General features: G+C 46.2%; 1 protein-coding gene and 1 long non-coding RNA gene across 2 annotated transcripts; both read left to right on the forward strand.

Annotated features, from left to right (window-relative positions):
* Positions 1-3,035: 3,035 nt before the first annotated feature.
* LOC108937006 (uncharacterized) lies at positions 3,036-5,108 on the forward strand. Its single transcript, XR_001966318.2, has 3 exons — positions 3,036-3,159; positions 4,393-4,496; positions 4,608-5,108. It is a non-coding gene; the product is annotated as an uncharacterized LOC108937006 (long non-coding RNA).
* A 9,194-nt stretch (positions 5,109-14,302) lies between these two features.
* LOC108937346 (E3 SUMO-protein ligase CBX4-like) lies at positions 14,303-22,009 on the forward strand. The gene is made up of 5 exons (XM_018757219.2): positions 14,303-15,469; positions 15,613-15,656; positions 16,360-16,425; positions 18,515-18,581; positions 19,327-22,009. Exons 1-5 carry the CDS (start codon positions 15,401-15,403, stop codon positions 20,605-20,607), a joined length of 1,527 nt encoding a protein of 508 aa, XP_018612735.1. The 5' UTR covers positions 14,303-15,400; the 3' UTR covers positions 20,608-22,009.
* The last annotated feature ends 1,296 nt before the right edge of the window (positions 22,010-23,305 follow it).

Consider the following 23,305-nt stretch of genomic DNA (forward strand, 5'->3'; position numbering starts at 1 on the left):
TGGAGATCAGAGGCAGTGAAGGTAACAAAAGCCCCACCAAGAAGTTACCTGAGAAACATTTCATATATATACCTATTAATTAACTATTATTGTTTCTCTTCCAGCGGGGTGCGGTGGCGCAGTGGGTTGGGCCGCAGTCCTGCTCTCCCGTGGGTCTGGGGTTCGAGTCCCGCTTGGGGTGCCTTGCGATGGACTGGCGTCCCGTCCTGGGTGTGTCCCCTTCCCCTCCGGCCTTACGCCCTGTGTTACCGGGTAGGCTCCGGTTCCCCGTGACCCCGTATGGGACAAGCGGTTCTGAAAATGTGTGTGTGTTTCTCTTCCAGTGAAGTTATTCAATATTTGTATGAATGCACTTTTGCTTCAGGATATTTTTACGTACCGAGAATGACAGGTGGGAAATGCATCAAGTAATCTTTGCAGTTTGTTGAACCTCATGGAAGTGCGATCTTACTGGAGAAATGTGTGATTGTACAGATGCTTTTCAGCAGAGCAATGTGTTTCTCCAACATTTGCATGAGCCCCTGAGGATTCGTGTAGTTCGGCGTTTTTACAGCGCGTGTACGTATTATTGGAAAACCAACTGGAAACAATAATCCACGTGGGACTATGTGTCAGTCATCAGCGGGAGATGGCAATCTGCAGCTTTCTGCTCTCAAAGCTGGAGATGAAGAAGTAAGTGGCCGATGTGGTGTGTTTTCGGGTCATTTGCTCTTCCCTGAGGTGTGACATCACCCAGATGAAGGTTTATCTGGACCATGAGTCAGAGACTATGACCTGATACACCTTATGGTTCCAGAGCAGTTGAAATAACAGTCGTTTGTTCATTTCTGGGAGAGGTCAGTGATCAGGCAGATGGAGAACATGTGCGGGTCACTTTTCCCCTTTGTTTTCGTATGTGACCAGTCTAGAATAAGGAGAAAGATCGCATTTACGACTTCAAACGCATTTTGAACCTAGCGACAAACTGTGGGAAGTTTCAGCTCGTAAAAGGTTGCTCTTTTTTCCAATACACCTTCTAGGCAGATGCTCAGTGGAGCTATGGGATGCTTTTGAGCATATGATCACTGTAGGCTGGTCAAATCGCAGGCTCTCTCTCTCTGTGTGTGTGTGTGTGTGTGGTGCGGGGGGTGCGCGTGTCACTCGCTGAAGTCTTTCGGATTGCGTGGGCCGATGCAGGTGTTTTCTGTTCTGCCTGCATGCGCCTGGCAATATGGTTGGAATCATACCAATTAGACAGTTTCTTCAAAAAAGCTGCGAGGGGTTTGTTTCCTCAGCTTTTTCCATGGAGGGGGCTCTTCACAGCAGACTGCTCGTCTTGTTGGTGTAACCAACTGTTTCCCCCCCCCCAGCAGAGTGGCGGTGATGGTATCAGGCCCTGGCAGATGGGTGTTCATGCATAACAAGGCCACTTTCCCGTAAATCGAACCCGGGTGAAGCCAGTCGTGAGAGGCTGGACATCAGAGACACCTCAGGCTCTGTACAAACACAACCTTGATCCGTTTCGCGCCGTGCAGGTCGTCTTTATTCGGGAAACAACAATTTCAGCCCCCTGTGTGACTCCGATTACCCCCTGTTAGCGGCAGATTGATTTCCCCACCTCAGAGCCGTCTCTTGTCGGGGCCAGAATGACGACTAAATGGCCACAGGAGGAAGAAATCACGGCAACCAGGCAAAGCTCGACAGCCTTTTTTCTACTAGGAAACGTTTGCTTTTTATCAGGGAGGGGTTTCGTCCGAGAACAAACGAGTCCTCGTTTTTCTGTTTCCCTGGCAAATGGGCTGTTTTTCACTGGGATGGAGGAGTACGGGGCTGGGGAGGGGGGGGTTCTGCAGGTAGCCGACAGATGCTTGCATGCGGCTTTCCAGATGCTCATCCCTTTCGTCCAAAAATGCACAGTAAACAAACAGGGAAGGTGGCTGGCAGCTCCTCAGTCGTTGCTCCACTAAGTGCTCTTCGCGGCTCACGATGTGCGGACCGCTGCTCGGGGGTGGTGGGTGGGAAGGGATGATCTCAGAGCTGTTATTATAGCCCCCACCCCCATCCCCACCGATAACATCTGTGGTCTAACTGTAGGGGCCGTATCACAAACAGGGGTGAAAAGCTCAAGTTGAGACCTTGTAGATGTGCCAAGGAGGGGAAAAAAAGTTGCATTCCAAAAGCCAGCTGTTTCGTCCGTACAGAGGCGTTACGTGTGTGTTTACGCAAAACGAGAAAACTCAGCGTCCTTGTTTGTACGTATGTACATTTCTAACATCCTCATCAACCGGTTGTTCTGCGCAGGAGTAACACACACACACAGAGTCAGCATTTAGACACTTCCGTTCAAGGGCTCCTTTGTGTGTAAACGCCAACATTTGTGTCCGATTTTCCCTTTTGTTTCTATGAATTGTTGGTGTGTTGTTGCGATCAGGTGTGTTTCGCTGGTTTTGGGAACAGGTGTCTTTTTTCAGGGCTGGAAATGAAAGCCTCCAGTTGTTCATTCTGCGCTCACACACCTTTAATATCATGCCAACATGCATTGATCATACATTTTTTATTCCATTTATTTACTCGATGTGTTGTCATATTTCTAAGAGAGGCCGTTTACTTATCGCATGAGAGGCCTCTATGGAAAATAAGACAACTTATTTAAAATAAACGAGAAATGGTCTGCGGGGAAGAAAAAAAAAATCGCACAACTTTAAACTATTTAACACCTTCAAAATGAACGGACTATCGCGCTAGTGCCATTTGCAGAGGAATCTAAGCTGAAGTCCGGGGATTAAGGCCGACAGTGGGAACCGGAATTAACTCCTGATTATTACATTAAACTTGCGACGTCCAACAGGTCATTTTTGATAACACGCGGCTAATACCGGAGCTAATCGCTCGCGTGTGTCTTTTTTCCGCCAAAACGTCCCACTTGGCGTCTCCTCCACGCGCTACTCAGCAATAAGGGCGCGGAGACGCGGCGGATGATGCAATTGTTTTGAAACGGAGCCGCCCGCGCTGCGTCCAAGGGACGGCACGCCGCGCGCCCTCGGGAGCCGCGCGCGCCGCCGGGGATTACGGCGTGACGCAAGCACGGGGGCCGCAGCGCGCGCACAGAGGTAAACAAAACGCGCGCGCGGCTGACCGCCTCGCCTCAGGCGCCGTCGCTCGCCTTGCGTTGTGTACAAGGTGGGTAAAAGCGCTTCGCTTAACCCGCTTATGCGAAGTGGGGAAGAAAGTTCTCTTGTTTTACTGCTGTTATAACTGTTATTATCTCACTGCACACACACAGACAGACAGACTGAGTTGTTCACACAACTGACTGACTGACTGACTGTCACCTGCTGCTCCAGGCAAATCCCTCCTGTGCGTCAGCACAACAGAATGACAATGAGAATATGAGGTGTGCGAGCGGAGCCGGAGCTCCTGCCTCTGCCTGTTGGTGGTGGTCAGCAAGGTGCGCGTGAGGCCTGCGTCTTCGCTCGCCTGGCTTGGCGGAGGGTCAGAACAGCCTCCGCGCCGCCTCGGAAAACGTCGCTGCCGGGATGTACGAGGCGCAACCCGGAGAACTGCTCTGCCCGGAGGTTGGGGCGGCACGGTGACGCAGCGCCTGGGTGGTGTGAGGGGACGTGGGTTCCATCCCCGTCCAGTCTGTGTGGAGTTGGCATATTTGCATATTCTCCCCCTGTTTGCGTGGGTTTCCTCTGGGCGCTCTGGTTTCCTCCCACAGTCCAAACAAATGCTGTTCAGGTTCCCCCATAGTGCGTGAGTGAGAGAGAGTGTGTATGTGTTCCACTGATGTATGGATGAGTGACCCAGTGTAAGTAGGATATCTAGCAGTGTAAGTCACCGCGGTGAATGAGGTGCGTGGGCCGTTAACAATGCATAGAGTTCATTGGAAGTCGGCCCTGTAGCCGTGAGATACGCCTGGGGAGAAGGAGCCGACCGTACGTGAGGAGGACGCACCGAGGGCGCGTGGCCACGTGGAACTACCCTTGGATTAAAAGCATTTAGTGCGTCAATTAATCAATACGTCCTCGGCAATGGCTAAATGGTCAGTGTTACCAGACCAGGAGCTGACATTTTCTTTGTATGGGTAGCAAGCGGTTGTTCAGTCCTATAATCTGAGCAAAGGCTTAATGATTCTTTTGTGTGTTAGAGGTTGTTCGTGTAAGGACTTTTGAAACCCTGTCTTGCTTGAGCAGATGGGATGATTTAATCAGTCCAGTAATGTGCGTTGGCACATTAAATGGAAGCAACAGTTATCTTCTTTGTGGGATGTTAATAACTGGTGGTGACACCGGAAGGAGAGTTCCACATACTGAAAGGAGTGATCTTTATGTGTGATTTAACAAGGAGTCGTCGTGGTGCTGCTCCATCGCCGCTTCCAGCTTGTGGCCTTATCTTTCTCTTTCCTCGCAGATGATCACAGCCATCAGCAGAAGCTTTTCCCTCAGAACTGTTCACGAGGAACCAGGGGCACACCGGGGTCTCCCATCTCACGAAGGTCAGCCAGTGCTGTGGAGGTAACTGCATCTCTTCAGCTAGTACAAGTGATAGCAGACATGTGCTCTGCTGTGTGACAAACAAACATGCGCAGAAGGCGTTAATGGTGAATGTGATACTTGATGTCAAAGGTCAAGTTTAACGACGCGGCTCAAGACGGACGAGCTGAACTCAAACAACTGGCAGATGCACCGATCTTGGAGGCGAGAGTCGCACGATGACCATGACTCCTGTGGCCGATTTCTCCTCCATCACAGTTAAACAGCTTTGTCATTTTTCACCGTCATCCTTAACTGTCCGCTTCTGCAGTCTACCCCCTGCTACCAAATCGCCCCAACCCATTCGGTGCCCTTAAATTTCCTCTGCATCCATCCCGTGATGCCTGCGCTCTTTTCCTCTTGTTTAATTTTATCAGGCCAGGAAGTCTGTGCAAAAATTAGCTCTGAATCGCACTATCGATTATTATTGATGCGGTAGATACTGTTGCTTCCAAGCTGTGTGGAGCGCTGTGCTCTGGGAGGGGGGCGTCTTGGAATGCCGGGTTATTAAAAACAAAGGCGACAATAAACAAACCCCGCCATCTCTCTCGGCGTGATGTAACCGTTCTGAACGATATCTGGTGAGGCGGTGCCGTCGGAGAAGCGTCGCCAGAAAACGGCGCGCGGGCAGAACCCTTTGGATCGCGCGCCGCCGGTCGTGGAGACGTCTGACGTGGGCTGATACGCCAGTGTTCCTGCGTGATTTCTTTTCGTGCAGAGGTATCATGCAAGCTCGGTAGCTTGTTTGCGTGTATACGTGTGTGTGTGTGGAATGGTGAGTCAATGAGCAGGCCTTGCTGACCTTCTCTCCTGCTAACCAGAGCCTCTGCCTCATTACCAATGTGCCTGGGTTGCCATGGTGGTCTATTAGGATGGCGAGATTAAAGTATGATTTGCATGTGAAAACAGGGTCTGGTTTTCTCCTGTTGGTTGCCTTCTTTGCAGGGTGGGGGTGGCACTTGGCACACATTACCATTGATGGAAGTACAGTGATTAACTGCCTGATGCTCTTAATGTTTAATAGATGGGGGATGACAGGTAAACACCTGCTTTTTCCGGAGTCAGTGACAGCAGTCCTTTAAGTGCAATCCGCTTTCACGCTGCTTCTCGCTGCTGCGCTTGCAAATCTTACCGAACTTCTCAAAACGCTCCACTTAGAGATGGCCATGAGGTGTTCACAGGGCTACGTGCTGCCAGATCCCTCTGTCAGCACACCGTGTTGCTGAATTTTAGGAATTCTTTGGACTGGGAGGAGGCACCGATAGCATGCAGGCAGGGTCCGTGCAAAGCGGGCCGCATCTGCGAGGCACCAAGTCGGGTTTGCATATGCAGGCCGCAGCAGCTGGCCCTCGCCTCCCCCAGCTCCCAGGTTTAATGAACAGCCCCGGCTGCCTCACGGCGGCGGGAGAGGGGGGATGGTACGCAAGGAGAGACAGTATGAGGAGGAGGAGGAGCGAAAACAGGAAAATATTTTGCTGTTGAGCGGAATGGAAATGACTTTTGGAGCGAAGGCACAAAGGGACGCGGGAAACATGAGGGGTGGGAAGAAACGGTGTGGTCGTTGTGTAGGACGGATCTAAGTATCCACGTCGGTGATCTCTCTGCGTTTTGTGGTGCTGAAATAAGAGCCTTCCCGGCTTCTCCAGCTGATCTCTCAAGGTAAAACAGCCACCTCTGCGTGGGCGTACAGTGCTAACGGAGCAGTGGAGAGCCGTTCCACTGAGAGTTTGTGCCTACATGATAACGATCCTTGGTGACCGGCAGACAGAGGAACATCAATGAATATTAATGACCGGAGAAAGGAGACGGGCTCAGAGCTGGCTGTATTGAACGGCTGGAGTAACCACACAATCACAGAGAAACGGTGAGGGGGGGGGGGGGGGGGGGGGGGGGGGGGGTCGCGGCGAAAGCTTAGTTGGGTCCTCCTAGAACCGTGTGGGAAGAAGAAAATGATCAACTCCAGTCTCACAGGTTCCAGTCTTAATCCTTCTCTAACTATATGAGCAGAATATTGGGACAGGTAAAGGCTGTGCTCTTTGATGGTTTTTGCATTTCCGAAAACGGGTGCGCGGATACCTCATCGCGCTCAAAAGCAGGTTGATGAAAAAAACCAATCGGAGGCACTTTAAGTCTCTGTCCTTGTGCTTGCAGCACACGTTTGCGTGTGTTTTATATAGCGGCGTGTGGACCAGGGTGCAAGCTCCGCTCGAAGGCCCCTTGATGGTGTGGTGTCTTTTTGACGGGAGAGCGTGCTGCGCAGATGATCAGGAGTAAGACGTGCCCAGACGGGTGAGCGAGGTAGACTCCAGGAGCTGAGCCGTGCTGGGTCGCGCTGCCATCGCCCCTTGCAGACCCCATGGCAGACAAATATCGGTGACAAGTGGAAGAGAGCTGGGCAGCAGAGACCGGGGCAATTTTTGGAGCCTCCAGCACTGCTGGAGCCTGAGGTTCCAGCCAAATGGCAAGGCGATGCAAGGCAATTCAGCCAACCAGAAAGGCGGTGACATAGTGGCAAAGGAACTGTACGTGAAATGTGAAGGTTGAACGCTCAGCTCCCGGGAGACCACTTTTTGTTGTACCCTTGAACGTGGCACTCCGCCTGTGGCGCTGGTTGTTGCAGAGAGCTCAGCTGAAGCCGAGAAAATAGACACAAATAAACTGGCACGGGAATGGCAGGGAGAAGCAATAAAAAGCAGTTCTGTCAAGCAAACAAAAAATAATAGGGCCAGCGTGTGCCTGTCAGATGTGCCTGAGATAGCAGGAGAGAGACAAATATGAACTCTTGCTCTTCGGGGGGCATTTTCTGTGCAGCTCGCTGGTGAGGTTGTTGCAGCCCATCGCAGGCTCTCCATGGGAGCCCCGTCAACTGTGGTTCCGGGTGACAGTACTAACAAACCAAGTTCTTTGCTTTGCTCCTCATTTGCTGTACCAGCTGAGGAAGCTCATCCTGCCACAGGAGCTGCTGGTCCAGTTCTACACAGCAGTCATCGAGTCTGTGCTCAGCTCCTCCATCGCAGTCTGGTTTGGATCAGCAACCAAACGAGAAATTAATGGGCTGCACCATATAGTCAGGTCTGCAGAAAAGGTCATTGGTTCCAGACTGCCCTGCCTCCAAGACCTGTACTCCTCCAGAATCAGGAGGCGGGCGGGGAATATCGTGACAGACCCCTCTCACCTGGACCGCACCTTTTTTGAACTTCTCCCATCCGGCAGGCGCTACAGATCACTGTGCGCCAAAACAACCAGATACGAAAACAGTTTCTTGCCCCACGCTGTTATGTCTACGAACAGCCGATTGTTGTTAGTCTGTGCAATACTTTCTCCCTCTTACTTATTCCTTCCCTCATTATTTATTGGATCCTTCACTAATTTATTCCATCCCCTCCAGAATGAATCCCTGTATGTATGTGTGCGTGTGTATGTGTATGTATGTTGTGTTTTCTTTTTTTTTTTTCTTGTTGTTTACTCTACACTGAGCCATTGGGAACCGAAAACAAATTCCTTGTATGTGTGTGCGTGTTTGGCCAAATCAGTCGGATTCCGATTCTGATTCGGCAAGCGGTCTTACAAATGGCCAAGGTAGAGTCGCAACTACTTTGATGCGCTTACAGGGACACACGTCTTCTCCAAGGCAATTTAATTCTCATGCTTTCATCATGAGAGGAGGCGCGCAGACATCGTCAGGAAATCTGACGTCTTTTGGGGGGGTTAGGAGGATGGGGCATCTTGGGGTCTTTTACTGGCAGGTGCCTTGGCAGGCAGGGACAGGAACAATGGCTGTGTTGCTGTTGGGTTGCATCATACCTCGCATATCATGCTCATTCAGCAGCCTTGTTTCCTCCACATAATTTCAGAGCAATGATCTGCTTATTGCTTCATCTCCATCCAGCATCTTTACTGTACAGCTTACATCCCGCAAGTGAACACATCACGCGAATAATGGCCTGTCTTTTCAAGACTACTAGACACCTTGATTTACTTGGGTCTTCCAAGAATCTGATTATGAACCTATACTGGAACTGAGGTAGCTTCAAATACCTGGAGCTGATTTATTAATCATTGTCTATCAAAAGTCACATTACTGTCAGTGACTTTCATTTTATGTGCTCCTCTGGAGACCTTGAGTTGCACAGTATTAATTACAGCAACAGCTGCACTGCTAAAACAGATCTGTTCCACAGGATCAACGACCAAATGGAAATTTCTGTAAAAAAAAAAAAATTCTGGACAAATGATGATGATGATGATGATGATGATGATAAGCTAGCAGTTTGAACCTTTCTCCTCCGTTTGCCTTGCTCTTTCTCTCTCCTGTATGTATGTGACAGCAGATAAGGTGTAGCACGCTGCCCTCTTTTTAAAAGCAAGTTGATTCATGTAAATGATCTTCCAGTCTTGAAGCGTTCATTTCAGCTTCCTCTTTTTCAGGCAGACTACTCATAAACCTTATTCTGGAGCTTTTTGTTTTCTTCCTCTCGCCACACAGCTCTTTCAGACCTATTGTCCTTCCTGTTGTGCCTCTGCAGCCAATTACAAGCTCAGGTATTAAAGGAAATCAGGCCTGATTCCCCCCAGTGTTTCATTTCCATATAGATAGGCTGGAACATTCAGCCTGACTGTCTTTACATGTGGCACAATAACCTTTCTTCCAATTTGCTTTCATTTGAAACGTTTCCACCCCCATTCCTTGCAGTATCGATTCATTACATACCAACATTTACACACATACACACACAGTCTGAAACCACTTGTCTCGAATGGGGTCACGGTGCACTGGAGCCTAACCCGGCAGCACAGGGTGTAGGGCTGGAGGGGGATGGGACACACCCAAGACAGGACGCCAGTTCGTCGCAAGGCACCCCAAGCGGGACTCGAACCCCGGACCCACCAGAGAGCTGGCATAGGCCAAACCTGCAGCGCCACCGCACCCTCCGCCGTTCATCTTTATCTTTCGTGTGTAATTTTTACGTGATATTTTTACTTATTCCTGACAGTGTCGCTGAAACTAATGGAGTTTTCACACGTGAATGTTAATTTGGGATATTTAGAATTTGCAGTTGTTCATAGCTTTGTTTTCAGTGAGAAAAGTGCCAGAACTACCCATCTTTGTGTGGCAAAGTTAACACTCATTAACAAGTCCAGTTATGATTTTAATTGCTTAATTGCCAAGATGGTATAAGAGTCAATTGTTGTTTCACTCTAAATGAATGATGGCCTTTGGTACCTTCTCACCACCATCTCCATCCCACATTGTACCCTCTGACAACATATTCATGAGAATGAAACTGGTCTAAATTACATTTATCCTCTTCTGTTTATATCCCCTTTTTTGCAATAAATATTAGGAAGAGGAGAATTGTACTGAGAGCATTTTAGCATGAAATTGTTTGTTTGATCCATATAAATGGTAGTGCAGTCATTTAAAATAAACCCTCCACGTCACATTTTGAGCCTAGCTGTTGCTTTAACTGCCTAATTTCCCTGATCGCCAAGTTTGCAAATTATCGCCACCAATGTGATGCTGAACCCTGTTGACTTGGTGGACAGAACAGCTTAATCGCCACTGCAGAGCTCTGCTGGGATAGCTGCAGGCCTTTCTTAACATTTGTACAAGAACTGCTTAGCCCCCCCAGTTCCTCTTGGGAATTGGATATCAGATGCCTTAGCAAGTTGCCTTTATGTTACTAGTGATTAGTTACTCACTTTTTCCTCCCAACAATGGACTTAAAATGTTATGTGTCCACCGTCATGAACGATACCATGGGAACCAGTTGGTTAAAGGTCACCCTCTCAGCATTTGGAGTGTCTCCTCAACGTGGTGCCCCTCAGCGGTGAAGTAAGCCACGTCTGTCTGATTCCTGCCCCTTTTTGCTGCATCACCTGTCTCAGACAGTAGACCTGGGCCTTAGTTAGAGGAAGGGTTTGATGGTGGATAATATCTGAAACTGTGGTCACCACTTCTGCACCTGGAGACTGACGCTTTTCCTCCCCTTACCTTCGCAAGGTACTAGCGCACATTTCCGCAACTTATGGAAAAAATGAGTCGACCTTGAACTTTAGCAGCGTGATGACATGTTCTCTGCATTAACGCACCTCTGAAATGTTTAATTTGGAACACGACAGTCTTCTACTTGATCAAATGAAAGTGATTTCTGATTTCTTAGAGTGGAACTCGAAGTCCACACAGATCATCTGGACAGGCGCTTGTAACCACCTGTTTAAATTAGGCTGATGTTACTGTTCAAAAGGGAGAATTTCTTTACCCTCGTACAGTACAACAATGATTTAATAAATTATAACTATTTTACCGCTTGTCCCATACGGGGTCGCGGGGAACCGGAGCCTACACAGCAACACAGGGTGTAAGGCTGGAAGGGGAGGGGACACACCCAGGACGGGTGGCCAGTCCGTCGCAAGGTACCCCAAGCGGGACTCGAACCCCAGACCCACCGGAGAGCAGGACCCGGTCCAACCCACTGCGCAACTGCGCCCCCCCTTGATAGGTATCAATAGCTGATATTTCTATGGGCAAACATTAATCGCTGGTATTTCACAATATATTTCTGATCTGTGAAAGATGCATTGTAACCACAGGGCACTGTATCAATGACAGACAATTGGCTTGAACCACATCTGAGTTCTGACATCAGTAATGACGGGGGTTAATTTGTTGTGCCAAGAATGTGTGCGTCACTGTAAAAGAGGAGAATGTATGAATTAAGGAAATAAGATTTTTTTTTTTTGGACTCCTCACCTTAGTGGATCTTTGAATCTTTCCTGACTGTTCGAATTTACCTGTTCGATGCACAATTTGTCATGCAACCTAGTTTTCACTGTACCTGAGGACCTAGGTTGAAAACTAGGTTGCGTGACTGAGGCAGCGCAGCAAACGTTTACGTCCGTATACCTGAGACGAGTCGTCGGGGGATATCAGGTGGATTCAAAGCTTCTAGTACCTGTTTTTTTTCCCCTTTATGTTCTTTTGTATTCATGTTGTGGGTTTCTAATCTGAACCAACACTATTTTTAACGGTGCTTGCGATACAGCGTGACGAACAAGAGACACGACACATTTTGCGACACATTGTCAGTTGGACTCGCTTTGGACAGATGGCCCAAGCTGCTCTTGAGCTCAGGACAGATTCTGACCAAAATTTGACAGTCAGACTAACTTGAAATGTCAGAGTTGGTCCAGCTGTGTCCAAAGCTGCTCTGAAGCAGCTGCTCTTACACTTGAACTGAGCGCTCATGATGTTACTAGTCCATGATGTTCCTCAGACAGTTGCACTGCATGGAGCTGTTTCTGTGCAAAGGGTAGATGGAGGTCACTCTTCCTCTAATACTATTCTAAGGAAATTGTGCATTAAGTAAGTATGAATCATGATGTGATTGGAGTAATGTTTTCGTCATTACTCACAAAGCGGAACATTTTTTCCCCGTCTTTTCACTTCATGACCTCATTCCACAGACATGTTTCTGGAGCAAATTGCTGTAAACAGAGAGATGCGGATCCGCACAAAGCAAAGGTGATCAGTGCTGTGCAGCTGCTTCACGAAGATGATGTACATCATTTTAAATGAATAAAGCAGCAGTCACTGATTGTTACGCAGAATTCTTATAAACCTAAAAAAATCTATATATATATATATATATTCCAAGGAGAAACATTTATTGAGATGGAATTTATTTCAGCGACTTTACGCTATTATCTCGTACACTTACGGAGCTGTCAGGTAACCGAGTTATAAACTTTATCGTGTCCATCCATGTAATTCAGTGTAATTGTAAGGACCGCGGACATCAACACTACGCAAGAAAATAAAAGCGTGTTGTTGGGTCACCGTCTGCCTGTGACTCGAAAGAGATCATCGTCCCTATCCGTTCCCAGGATGGACGTTTTATTATTATTGTTACCGCGCAGTGTTAATAATATTTCGATGCCGGTCCGGTCGCAGTTCCCGTCGTCGGCGGAAGGGACACTTTGTGTCCGCATTTCACGCTCTTGTATGATCCCGTTTTCGTCGACACGTCGTGAATCATAATGCAAATGGTGTTGTTTTCGCTAACGTTCACGTCTAGTACGTCAAGGCTGCATCGTTTCGGCACCGAGGACTCGGTTTTTGAAGGTCCATACGCTTGGTACATGTTGTTAATCAGCGTGGCCGATTCAAGGGGAGCGCCGCGTTTATTTGACTGTGGCGCGATAAGGGGCGCACGTGCTCGGCATTCCACGCCGCCCGGCGCGCTCGTGGGATTAGTGTCATCGTGCGCGGGCCAAGGCCACGGTGGAGTGGGGCGTGGTACGATCGTGGTACGGTTATGGTATGGTGTGCCCGCGCTGCGTGCCCGGGCCGTTTCCGCTCCTCCGCCAGTCTACTCGCGTGATACGTGTCCGTTATGAATGAATGTAATAATCATGATGTCATGCACGCTGAGTGGCTGCGTGCGTATGAGAAGAGCCATTTCTGGTCCTTAATTAATTTCCATTGCGTTCCGTGGTCTTGACATTTGTCATATGTTTACGGGTGGATTCCAGGGGCAGGTAGAACAATTGTTGAAAAACACGCCCTTTTTCTCTGGCAGTGTGAAATAAAAACGCGATTTTCCCATCGCTTTTCACGCGTGATGATGTTCTTAGGGGAAATAAACTGAGTAAATTCTAATATACTACGAGGGTACGTCGTGTTTCTCTCCACCGCCGGTGTGTAAAACGTGACCCTCGCGCCACTCATAATTATAATTATATTCCTCTCGCGCTAATTACGCGCCCGAGGGGCAGTCCGAGCACAACGGACTGTGCGTTTCACGGTCACACGCGGGTATTAATGAATGAATCGTTTGATATTTCATGTGCCCTGACTACTCGTTGCCTTTTATGGAAGGCGAGCTGTGCATCGTGCTAGTGTGCAATAGGCTCCCGGTTAGCGCCGATTCAGAGTGCTGCACTTAACCCTTCTGCTGCTGAATTTCTCTTAGCGAAGCCATGGTAAATTCATGGCTCCCTCGTGCCGATCACATTATTTTGAGCGTCCCTCGGAGAAGCGATGTGTACATTTGCTGCAGAAAACTGTGCCCTGTGAGCTAAATGTAAGACATTGTTCACAGGGAGGGAATCTTATTATTTCACTTGAGCCACTGAGACATGATGAAGCGTTCAGTCGCACGTGCGTCTCACATACGTGTGGGTGGTCGAGATTTTTTTTTTTTTTTTTTTGTATTTTCTCACATCAGCAGGATCCGATAGTTTCTACATAAATGTACGTGTACCATGTGTGCTGCTGAAGAGGAAGTGTAGTAAAGTGTTAAAGGAGTGGACTGGTGGTGTATGTCCGGGTTCACATGCCATTAATAACGGGGCTGGTGGTGGAACCGCCGCTGGGTTCTCGGACCATCGCTGCTGACCTACATATCTCCTGTTCAGTCAGTGGCTATCCGCCCACGGTGATGTGATTTATCCACATCACGCACTGGAAAGCCCAGTCGTCGTCGTCGTCCCCCCCCAACTACAAAATCACCAATTAGAGATGATTAAATTCCTCTCATCCTCGCGCTCATATCTTAATTAACTCTGGAATGAGCTGCACCGAGGCACGAATGAATATCGAGTTCGCACTTCGCATTGCTCAGTTTTTCAGTTATCAGGAAATCGCATCGTTTTTATATGGAATGGAATGTACCCTAGGCAGTAGTAAAAGGGCTTATCAATATGATGTATTATTAATACCCTCGTCAATTCGTTAACCTTAGAAGACCGATCTGTCCTGGGGCGTTAACTGATATATAAATTTTTAGCTGTTTTACTTATCAACTGTAACGTTTCATCTTCAGAAAAGCAGACAGGTCTTCCTTAAAATTGTCCTTTTAGTAGGAAATTCTGCTATGTTATTTGCCATTTTTTCCAGGTATCTGCAGTATTGCTGATAGATCATTCTGAATAGCATCGTTGTTTCGTTAACAGTAAATATAAGTTGTAGCTTTTTCACATTTCATACATGGAATGTGTTGCGTCATCAGTTTGGCCCGTTCGCATTTCTGCTTGAGAAAACCAGGTTGAGATACGATGTTTGAGCGTGGATGTGATTCCCGCCTAATCTCATACCATCAAGGTGATTTAATTACTGCGACCACCTGAATGAATGTGAATATTGTTTCGCTTGCGCCATAACTTGCGCCTTCTGCACTGCGCGCATGAAGTGTAAGTCGTTCGTGGAGATGGATGCCCTTCACACACCGATGGAGCTCCGTTCGGTTTTGCCCAGGACTGGACCGGAACATGGCATGGCTGAGGTTCAACACGCTTATAATAACTGCCCCATCCAGTTTGTCGCAGAAAAATAAATAATATGCCAGAAGCACTGATTTCATAGCAATGACTCGACTGTTAAGAACTTTATTTCGATCTAGATTTACATTATTATACAGGATTCACGAAGATGCAATCTGTGTACCTCCAGCGTTAGTTAGTGAGTTACAAGAAGTGTGCTACGTCTGTAAACCATAATTATGATTTTACATACTTATGTGGTACACACGTTGTATATATACGGACAAATTAAATAAATATGATTTTGCGGTTACCGCCGGCGTTGGGTTCAACCATCCAAGTTTGTAAGAGCCTTTTTAACCTCAGGCACCCCGCCTCTTCCTTCTGACGTCATGGCCCTGGTTATTGCACGAGCTGTCTTCTAAACAGTGCACATTGCTGCCTGCTGGCACTGAGCGCGAGAGAGCGCGAGGGAGAAAGAGAGAGAGAGAGTGAGAGAGAAAGCGGGAGCGAAGCGAGACCGTAATTTCTCTTCAGACCAGAGGAAAATTACCAGCGTGAACAGGCGTCGCGCGGCCGCGTGCGCGCGCTGCTGACGTTTCCTTCACGACCGAGACGAAAGGATGGATCTACCTGCGGCGGGGGAGCACGTCTTCGCGGTGGAGAGCATCGAAAAGAAGCGATTAAAGAAGGTAAAGGCGCGCAGCAGCAGCAGCGGCAGCGTGTGCAGTCGCTGGAGGCGAACAGCTGCTCCCGGAATGTTGGTGCAAATCCTGAAATCGCCTCGTCCTCCACTCACTGTCATTATATCTCCACTTATTATCTTGTTTTACAGGGAAGGACAGAATATCTGGTCAAGTGGAGGGGGTGGTCCTCCAAGTAAGTGTGCATTTCTCGCACGGTTTCTTCCTCCTTGTGGATTTTTCGTTGGCAGCAGCTTTTTTTTTTTTTCTTTTTTTTCTTCCCTGTAAAATCTGGAATGTGGCTGCCCGCGCGTTATGTGGCTTATTGCAGCCACGGATGCCATCACTAATTTATGCGGGGGAGGGGAGAATGCGTGGCCGTGTAATTCTACTTTAATTAATTTTATGCACCACCTGCGTGTAATGGACAAAAAGTATCTGCGAAATGAACGGGCGCGCACACACGCTGTTTCTGTTCTACTAAAGGTCAATAAAAGTTGTCCACGGTCACGGGTGTGCGCGCGCGGTTTGCAGGTCGCGCGCCGTGTCACTCTTCTCTTCTTCTGCTCTCATTGCGAAGCCGGGGAAACGAATCCACCCCTTTTATGCCTAACCTGTTACTTTTTGAAGCGTTTTCTCACATAAATGTTGGATATTGGATTATACGCGTCATCATGGCCGCATTTAGCGAAATATGTTTGTTTTTTTTTTTTTTCTATCAGTGTTTAACGCGCGCACATGACGTTATCACAGAATCCGAAGCAGCCAATGTGTTGTAACAGTTTTACTGTAATCTGCCTCAAAGCCTTTACAGAGAATGCGCGGGTAACAGTGAGTGTTTGGGAGGAGGGCTCAGTAGACTAATCTGTTTCCCGCTCTTTTAACCGTTTCGTTTCTAGGTACAACACTTGGGAACCAGAAGAAAACATCCTGGACCCTCGGCTTCTCGTTGCTTTCCAGAACAGGTGAGGCGGCTGTCAGCCTTGACTCCACGCGCTGACCCTTCACAGCCAATGGGGGAGGGGAACGCGGGGCGGGGGGCGGGGCTCCGATTCCCCGCGGCCTCGGCCTCGGCCTCGCTTCCCCAAGGATACGCGGCACCGCGTTCCTCCCACTCGTGTTCTCTGTGACTCACGTGTATTTAACACATCAGCGCTTACTACAGTACTGCCAGTGTTTTTTTTTTTCTAAGTACAATCACAGCGTGCCTCTCACACTGTACTACTCTTTCGTGATGAGGTATTTAAAAAAAAAAAAAGGGGGGGTAATTTGTGTTCATTTCTCAAATTTGTTCTGTTGAAGTGACTTAATTGCTAAAGTATATGGCACGTGCTCAAATACTGAAGGAAAACCTGTTGCAGAAGGTGAGTCAGAGGAGTCCACCCATCTGCTGGGATGAGGGAGATTTTAGACTTTTTACTATTTCCACCCTACACCCAATACAGAGAATAAATGTGACTGTTGAACAAAACAATGCGCTTCCACTGATCACACAGCTAAAAGCAATGTTATTTCATAGTCATAACATTGGGCCTCAATGTAGGTTTTTTTTTCTTTATGAGCTGAGTTTCTTTTGAATAAAATTAGTGGACAATGTGCACATTTAAATGTAAACCTGAAAGTGCTGCTTTATATTTGTGTGTTTATTTTATTACTTGTATGTTGCTGTAATAGAATAAAGTATAAGCCATTCTTCAGAGGGAAATATATAGTCTTGTACTGTAATTCAGGTCTTAACTGTGGCTAGAAATGGAGAGTCAGAGGCGACATACTTATAATTATAGTGTTTTGGTGCATACCATCAAGAACACAATTCTGTAGCACACATTTGGTGTAAATATTCTGCATGCACCACCTTTCAGGTTTTTTGAAAATGTGAAAGGCTGGTACTGACAAAACAAGTCAACACCCAGTCTGCGCTGACTCTTACTCTGGTTTCAGTATTTTACTTGCATTCAGTGTCTGCTTGCCTATCATTTTGAAGTGTTAATCCTAGTAGAAGCTCCCCCTGCTCTGTGACATAAGTAATTCTTGGAAAAGACAGTGTTGGGCAAATGTTTAATTCATCCATTCTCTTTTTTGTGAATTTAACAAGCTGTCTGTGTTGGGATGATGTAAAATACAAGCATTCTGCCTTAAGTCCAATGTTAGAAATCAAAGTTACTGCAAAATGAAAACACATTGATATAAAAGGAGTGGTTGTTTTTGCCCTGCATTTGACAGATGTTTTGGCGACTAAATTTATGCATGTGACTCTTGAGGTTCTGCAAAAACATGTACTGATTAATCCAAACTGTGAAGCAAAATAAGAGAAAAGGGAGGAAAAATCTAATACTTATTACAATTCTTCTACTGACAAAAAAAATTAAGAGTGGACCTACAGAGAGACGGATTTCCATAACCAAGTTCCTGTGCTCGTGGATGCTGTAGTATTGTCGTCCTCTTGTGTTTTTGACTGTTGCATTAGCACAGGGGACAGGCTCTACTGCAATCCTGATGAGCAGGTTTTAAAATGGCAAGCCTGTGTATTTGGGACTTCAAGTGGGTCCACTTGTTGCAGTAGTAGGCAGTGAAAAGATTCATGCCTGCTCCGAGACACACCCTGCATACAATATTGCAGATTGTTTTCCCTGCTGGGAGGGGTTGTCCTCCCAGGGTACAGTACTATATTGCTATAGTGTAGAAGGAGTTTGGTCATCAGGTATATAAGGTGCACTAGAATTAACATTTATATCTCAGCCTTGTATAATATATGTAACTCTCTGGAGAGGATGAGGGAGGGTGCTGGATTACCAGAGATGCCTTGCTGATTCCATGGTGACGTTTCCCAGTGGCATTTCCAAGGGTGTTTCCCAGCAAGGATTCGGAGTGGTGTTTACATATCATATTTGTGAAACTTCAGCTAAAGCTGGAAGAATGCATTTAAAGGTTAAATGACTTTTCCAGGGTGGACAATTTTAAGAGAAGGTGGAGCAGATGAGTAAATAGTTTCATATTAGATTCGCTTTAAGTGTAATGAATTGCCTGTTAATGCTTTTTTTTCAAATTTAACAGGGAGAAGCAGGAGCAGTTGATGGGGTATCGCAAACGGGGACCCAAACCAAAAAATCTTTTTGTGCAGGTAATTGTCATCCCATTTGTTTAACGTGAAAGAATAAAAATCTAGATATCCCTACAGTATGCGATATTGTATCTATAGCCGATGTTTTGGGTACATTTGCATGCATGTCGTGCTGAGTTCACATAGTGTGTGTTGTACCTTTGTATATTGGAGTGCATTTTTTTAAATCTTATGAGGAACTGTAGTCATCGCCATTTTCTGGGTTCTCATGGGACCTGCCAGCAACTTGCACTTCGAAGGTAGCCACATTGAGGTGTCGTTAATATCAGATTTATGTCAAGGAAGCATATCAGGAATTGCTTGGTAGTTCTAGTTAAAGCCCTGAACTGCCAGTTCAGAATCTCAGGAACGGGTGTGCGATTGTCTGTCAGGTGTGTGCTAGGTATGAGGCATTTCTGGATGTTCCTGTGAGGCTAGGTCACAGTGACCAACACAAAGAGCAAAAGGTGTAATAAGATGACAGTATAGTGGTACAAAATGGTCTGTCCCAGTTTAACATGGATTTTATGATAAAAATGATTAAAAAATATAAAGAAATCAGACATTGCTAAACCCATTATCTAGCTATTGAAGTAAAATGAGAGTTTGTTAGATCCAAGTTTGTTAAAAATTTTGTTTGGTCAAAGTAAAGCCTTTTTTACTTGGCTACTGCAATTTTAAATATTTAATGTTTTGTCTAATCATGTAGTTTTTCCCATGACAGAAATAACGATACTTGTGCTCCATTTTGTTCTTCTCATTTTAGCTTCCCTCCTTTGCCAGGAGATCGAGTCTCTTCTCTGAGTTTCAGGAGTCATCCTTGCATGAGGACCACCATTCCCAGCTGGACCCAGTCAAGATCCACTCCCAGCCACAACAGTATCAGCTTAACAGTAGAAAACACCATCAATATCAGCCCAATGGCAAGGAAAGTCAGACAGAGCAACAAGTTAATGGAAAGAAGAAATATTTCTATCAGCTTAACAGCAAAAAGCATCACCATTACCAGCCAGACCCTAAAATGTACGATGTGCAGTATCAGAGGTCCAAGGAGCTCAAAGATCAGGAGCTCATGAATCATGAGTGGAAGCTTCAAAAGAAATTAGCCTGTGACAAAACCTCAGGATGCCTGAGTAAAATGAAAGAGCTCTCCCTGGAAGTAAAAGGGGGTGATGCTAGGGACAGTAGGGAGGCAACTTTCCCTCGCAGTATCAGCAGCAAGATGAAAATCATCAAGAACAAAAACAAGAATGGCCGCATTGTCATTGTCATGAGCAAGTACATGGAGAACGGTACACAGGATGCAAAAATCAAAAACGGGGATTCGTCTGGGGTAGACGAGCCACTACACAAAATTGGGTGTGAAGTCGGAAATCTGGACCCACTCACAGATGGGACTGCAAAGACTGGGTGTCATGTCCTGGAACCTAGTATCACAAAAGATGATGGGGATGTAATGTCTCCCAAAATATCTAAAGAGTCTAAGAACCAGTCTTCCTTGGAATGGGCAGATGCCCTTGAAGACAAACTCAGTGGACCAGAGCAGCATGAAAAGGGTTTGGCTGTGCCTCAGGGCAAAGTCCCAGAGAAGCAGCCTTCACAAGTGAGCATCAAGCCAGATGAGCCCCAGGCGCCCATCTCCTTCTTGCCAGATCGGGATGGGGAGCAGTCTGTCCCGATGGCAGCCCGAATCCTCAAGCGGCGCCTCTCTGAGACAGAGGAGACCCGGGATAGATCCAAAGTGTTTGTCGGCTCCAGGAGCATCAGCACTCCGGCTCCAAGCTGGCAGATGTCCACAGATCCACAGCTCACTAGCTACCATTCTGACTTCCTGGACTCGGGCCTAGAGGAGCCCATCGACCTGAGCTGTGTGAGGTCCAAGCCTGGGTCAGACTCGTTTGCTAGGGCCAAGACCCCTGCGGCAGAGGACTCGACATGGACGAAGGAGTCTGTGTTTAGCTTTAAGCCTTTCTTGGGAAACATCATCATCACAGATGTGACCACAAACTGTCTGACTGTGACCTTTAAGGAATACATTTCTGTGTAAAAACCATTTGTGCCAGAGCATCAAAAGTATAAAGACAAAATGTGAAACTGTATAGTATATATGAAAATGAATATTTGTACACAGAAAAAATATTTATCACAAAAAAGTTGCTGATGTTTATAGTGTTTTTAGATACATAAATGCTTTTGTGGTTTTGAGTTCAGTAGAGTACACGTATCTTAGTGTACTTCATAAAGTGGAAGAATACACTGTTTTACAATAGCTAGATAGGGCTTAGTACAAGGCATGATGGCACAAGGCCGATGGGCGTATTAGACGTGATTAAAAAAGCATGTACATATATAATTTCTGTAGACATATTTTCTTTTTATTGGTCTCTGACCATGGTTGCTTTCTAACCCACAATGTACTGTCCTGGGCTATATAACATGATGAAAATGAGGAGAAGATTGACATAAGAGGGGGGTAGCCCTCATTCACTGGGGCATTTGGGGCAGTTGAGGAGAATCACTCTGGGGATACTTCATTTCAAGGTATCATTGGGCCTCTCGGTCTGGTAATGTTTTGTTAAATGAGATGCACTCATTGATTTTGTTGCCTAGGGGAGGAAAGCAGGGATGGAGTTAGAATGGAGTGTTACTATTTATAAAGAACTGTTCTATAAAAATTTTTCTTACAAGGTTTGTTATGGGGTAATAATTGTCACTGTTCCTCTGCTGTTCTGAAAAGAGAATAGTTCTTCCTAGTAAATCTTGTTTACCAGGCTCTGGCAAAAATTATAAAATTATTAATTTTCTACTTCATCATATTTAGATGCTTAGGAGGTGGTTTTAGTCAGAAAGAATGAAACAGTGTTCTTTGCTAATTTTTTAACTGAGTTACAAAGGCAGGACTTGTAGGACTTGAGTATGGTTGCAAGTCCAGTCCGTTAACCACTAACTGTTGTCTATCCGTATAAATACCGACTGAACAGTCTTTATTACCGAAGATTTTGTTTAAATTTTTTTGTAAAATATATTATTTGAAAAGCTGGAAAGGCACTTTTAAGTCCCGTTAGTGCTGCTTTAGAATACAGAAATATTACTTTAGGCTGTTTGTAAACTTCAAACACTTTAGATGACACTGACCTTTTTTTTTTTGCCATTTCTACATATGTGTGGGTCCTCTGCAAAGCGGGGATTTTGTCTTTAAACTGGATGTTCTGTTTCAGAGTCACACCAATGGGGAGGTTATGTTATCCCTCCTTCTTTGCCTTTGCTTACGGGCCCGAGACTAACATCATGTAGAAAATAATTGTTTTTCATGTTGTTCAAAATGGTTACAACATTTTCTTACCTTTCTGTATAACAATGTAACTTCATAAAAGGTGAAAAATTCATTACAGAGACTGGGTTCGCTACCATGTTTTGCAATACAGAATAATTATAATAAAAAGGAAAGAAACCGAAGTTCTTGTGTGGCCCTGTCCTTCAAATGAAGTGAGACTTTACGTAGGAGAAAAAACTGTTTAAACAAAACAGGGAAATATTAGAAAGTGCTCAAGCGGTGTTACTGTGCCTCCGCCCAGCTGAAGGAGTCTCTGCAAATGTCACACACATTTTTGGGCCTAATATTTTCTTCTACCGCCTTTCTCTTTGTTTTTTGCAGACCTGACAGCCCGTGTGTTTTTAGATCTTAGGTATTCCGTGTGTTACGGGTCCGAGGCCACGTACACTAGCATGTCGGTCTGATCGCTCGAAGTGTCACGTGCTTTTGGCTCGTATTCGACGTTGCGCGTGTCGTACGTCCACTCAGCGGCGGGATTAATGGAGAAGATGATATGGGCAGGTTCCCGGTCACTTCTGTTCGGTTTACTGAATTTTAGCCCGTCCAGGGATCCCGCTCGCTCTCTCTCTCTCTCTCTCTCTCTCTCTCTCTCTCTCTCTCTCTCTCACACACACACGGGCCGCACGTGTGACACGGGCATCTTCACGTGCCCGCAGCAGCTACCGGTCGCGTTTCCGCTACATGCTCATCGGCAGGTGAATTGGGCTCACGAGTCTACAGTTTAAAATGCACAGTTGTCCTCCCGTTGAACTTTCACCGAAAACAAGAAAAACAAAAAAAAAAAAAAACACTTGACCTTACACCTTGCTCCATTATTGCCCTGTTGAACAAACGGAGTAAATGGATTAACAGTTCTTTAATGAGGCGATTGAATAAACCCATGAATCGCTTTTGTGCTGACAACTCAGAAATGTGTCCAAGTAAATACGTTTACGATAAAAGCTAGTGTGAGGTTCAAGATTATATATACATATGTCATGTATGTATACACACACACACACACACAAGAAACTGGGTAAATAGGTATTGCTCTGTCAAATTTCAGATCAGAGTTTTCCTGGAGAAGGGAACTGGAAATCGATTCACATTTCGTAATTCGCTATCCCATTAGTCTAAGACTTTTTTTCCCCACATCGTTTGACATCTCTTGTTTGCAAATGAACGCAAATTAACTCGGTTTGCTCGCGTACTGACGCATCTCCACAATTTGCTCAAGTCTTCTGCTAGTCTCCATAGCTCAACACAGACTCCTAACAAGCAAGCGATGCTTTTCTGTTCAGAAAAAAAAAATTCTTTCTACGTATTCTTTGCATTTATTTAAAACAGCATATTAATTGATTCTGGATCATAATGAAACCACATTCAAAATATGCCAATTCTTTGTGTTAATGTGTTACTGGGAGTACGGAAT

Source organism: Scleropages formosus, chromosome 8 (genome assembly GCF_900964775.1).
Source record: "Scleropages formosus chromosome 8, fSclFor1.1, whole genome shotgun sequence".
NCBI lineage: Eukaryota > Metazoa > Chordata > Actinopteri > Osteoglossiformes > Osteoglossidae > Scleropages > Scleropages formosus.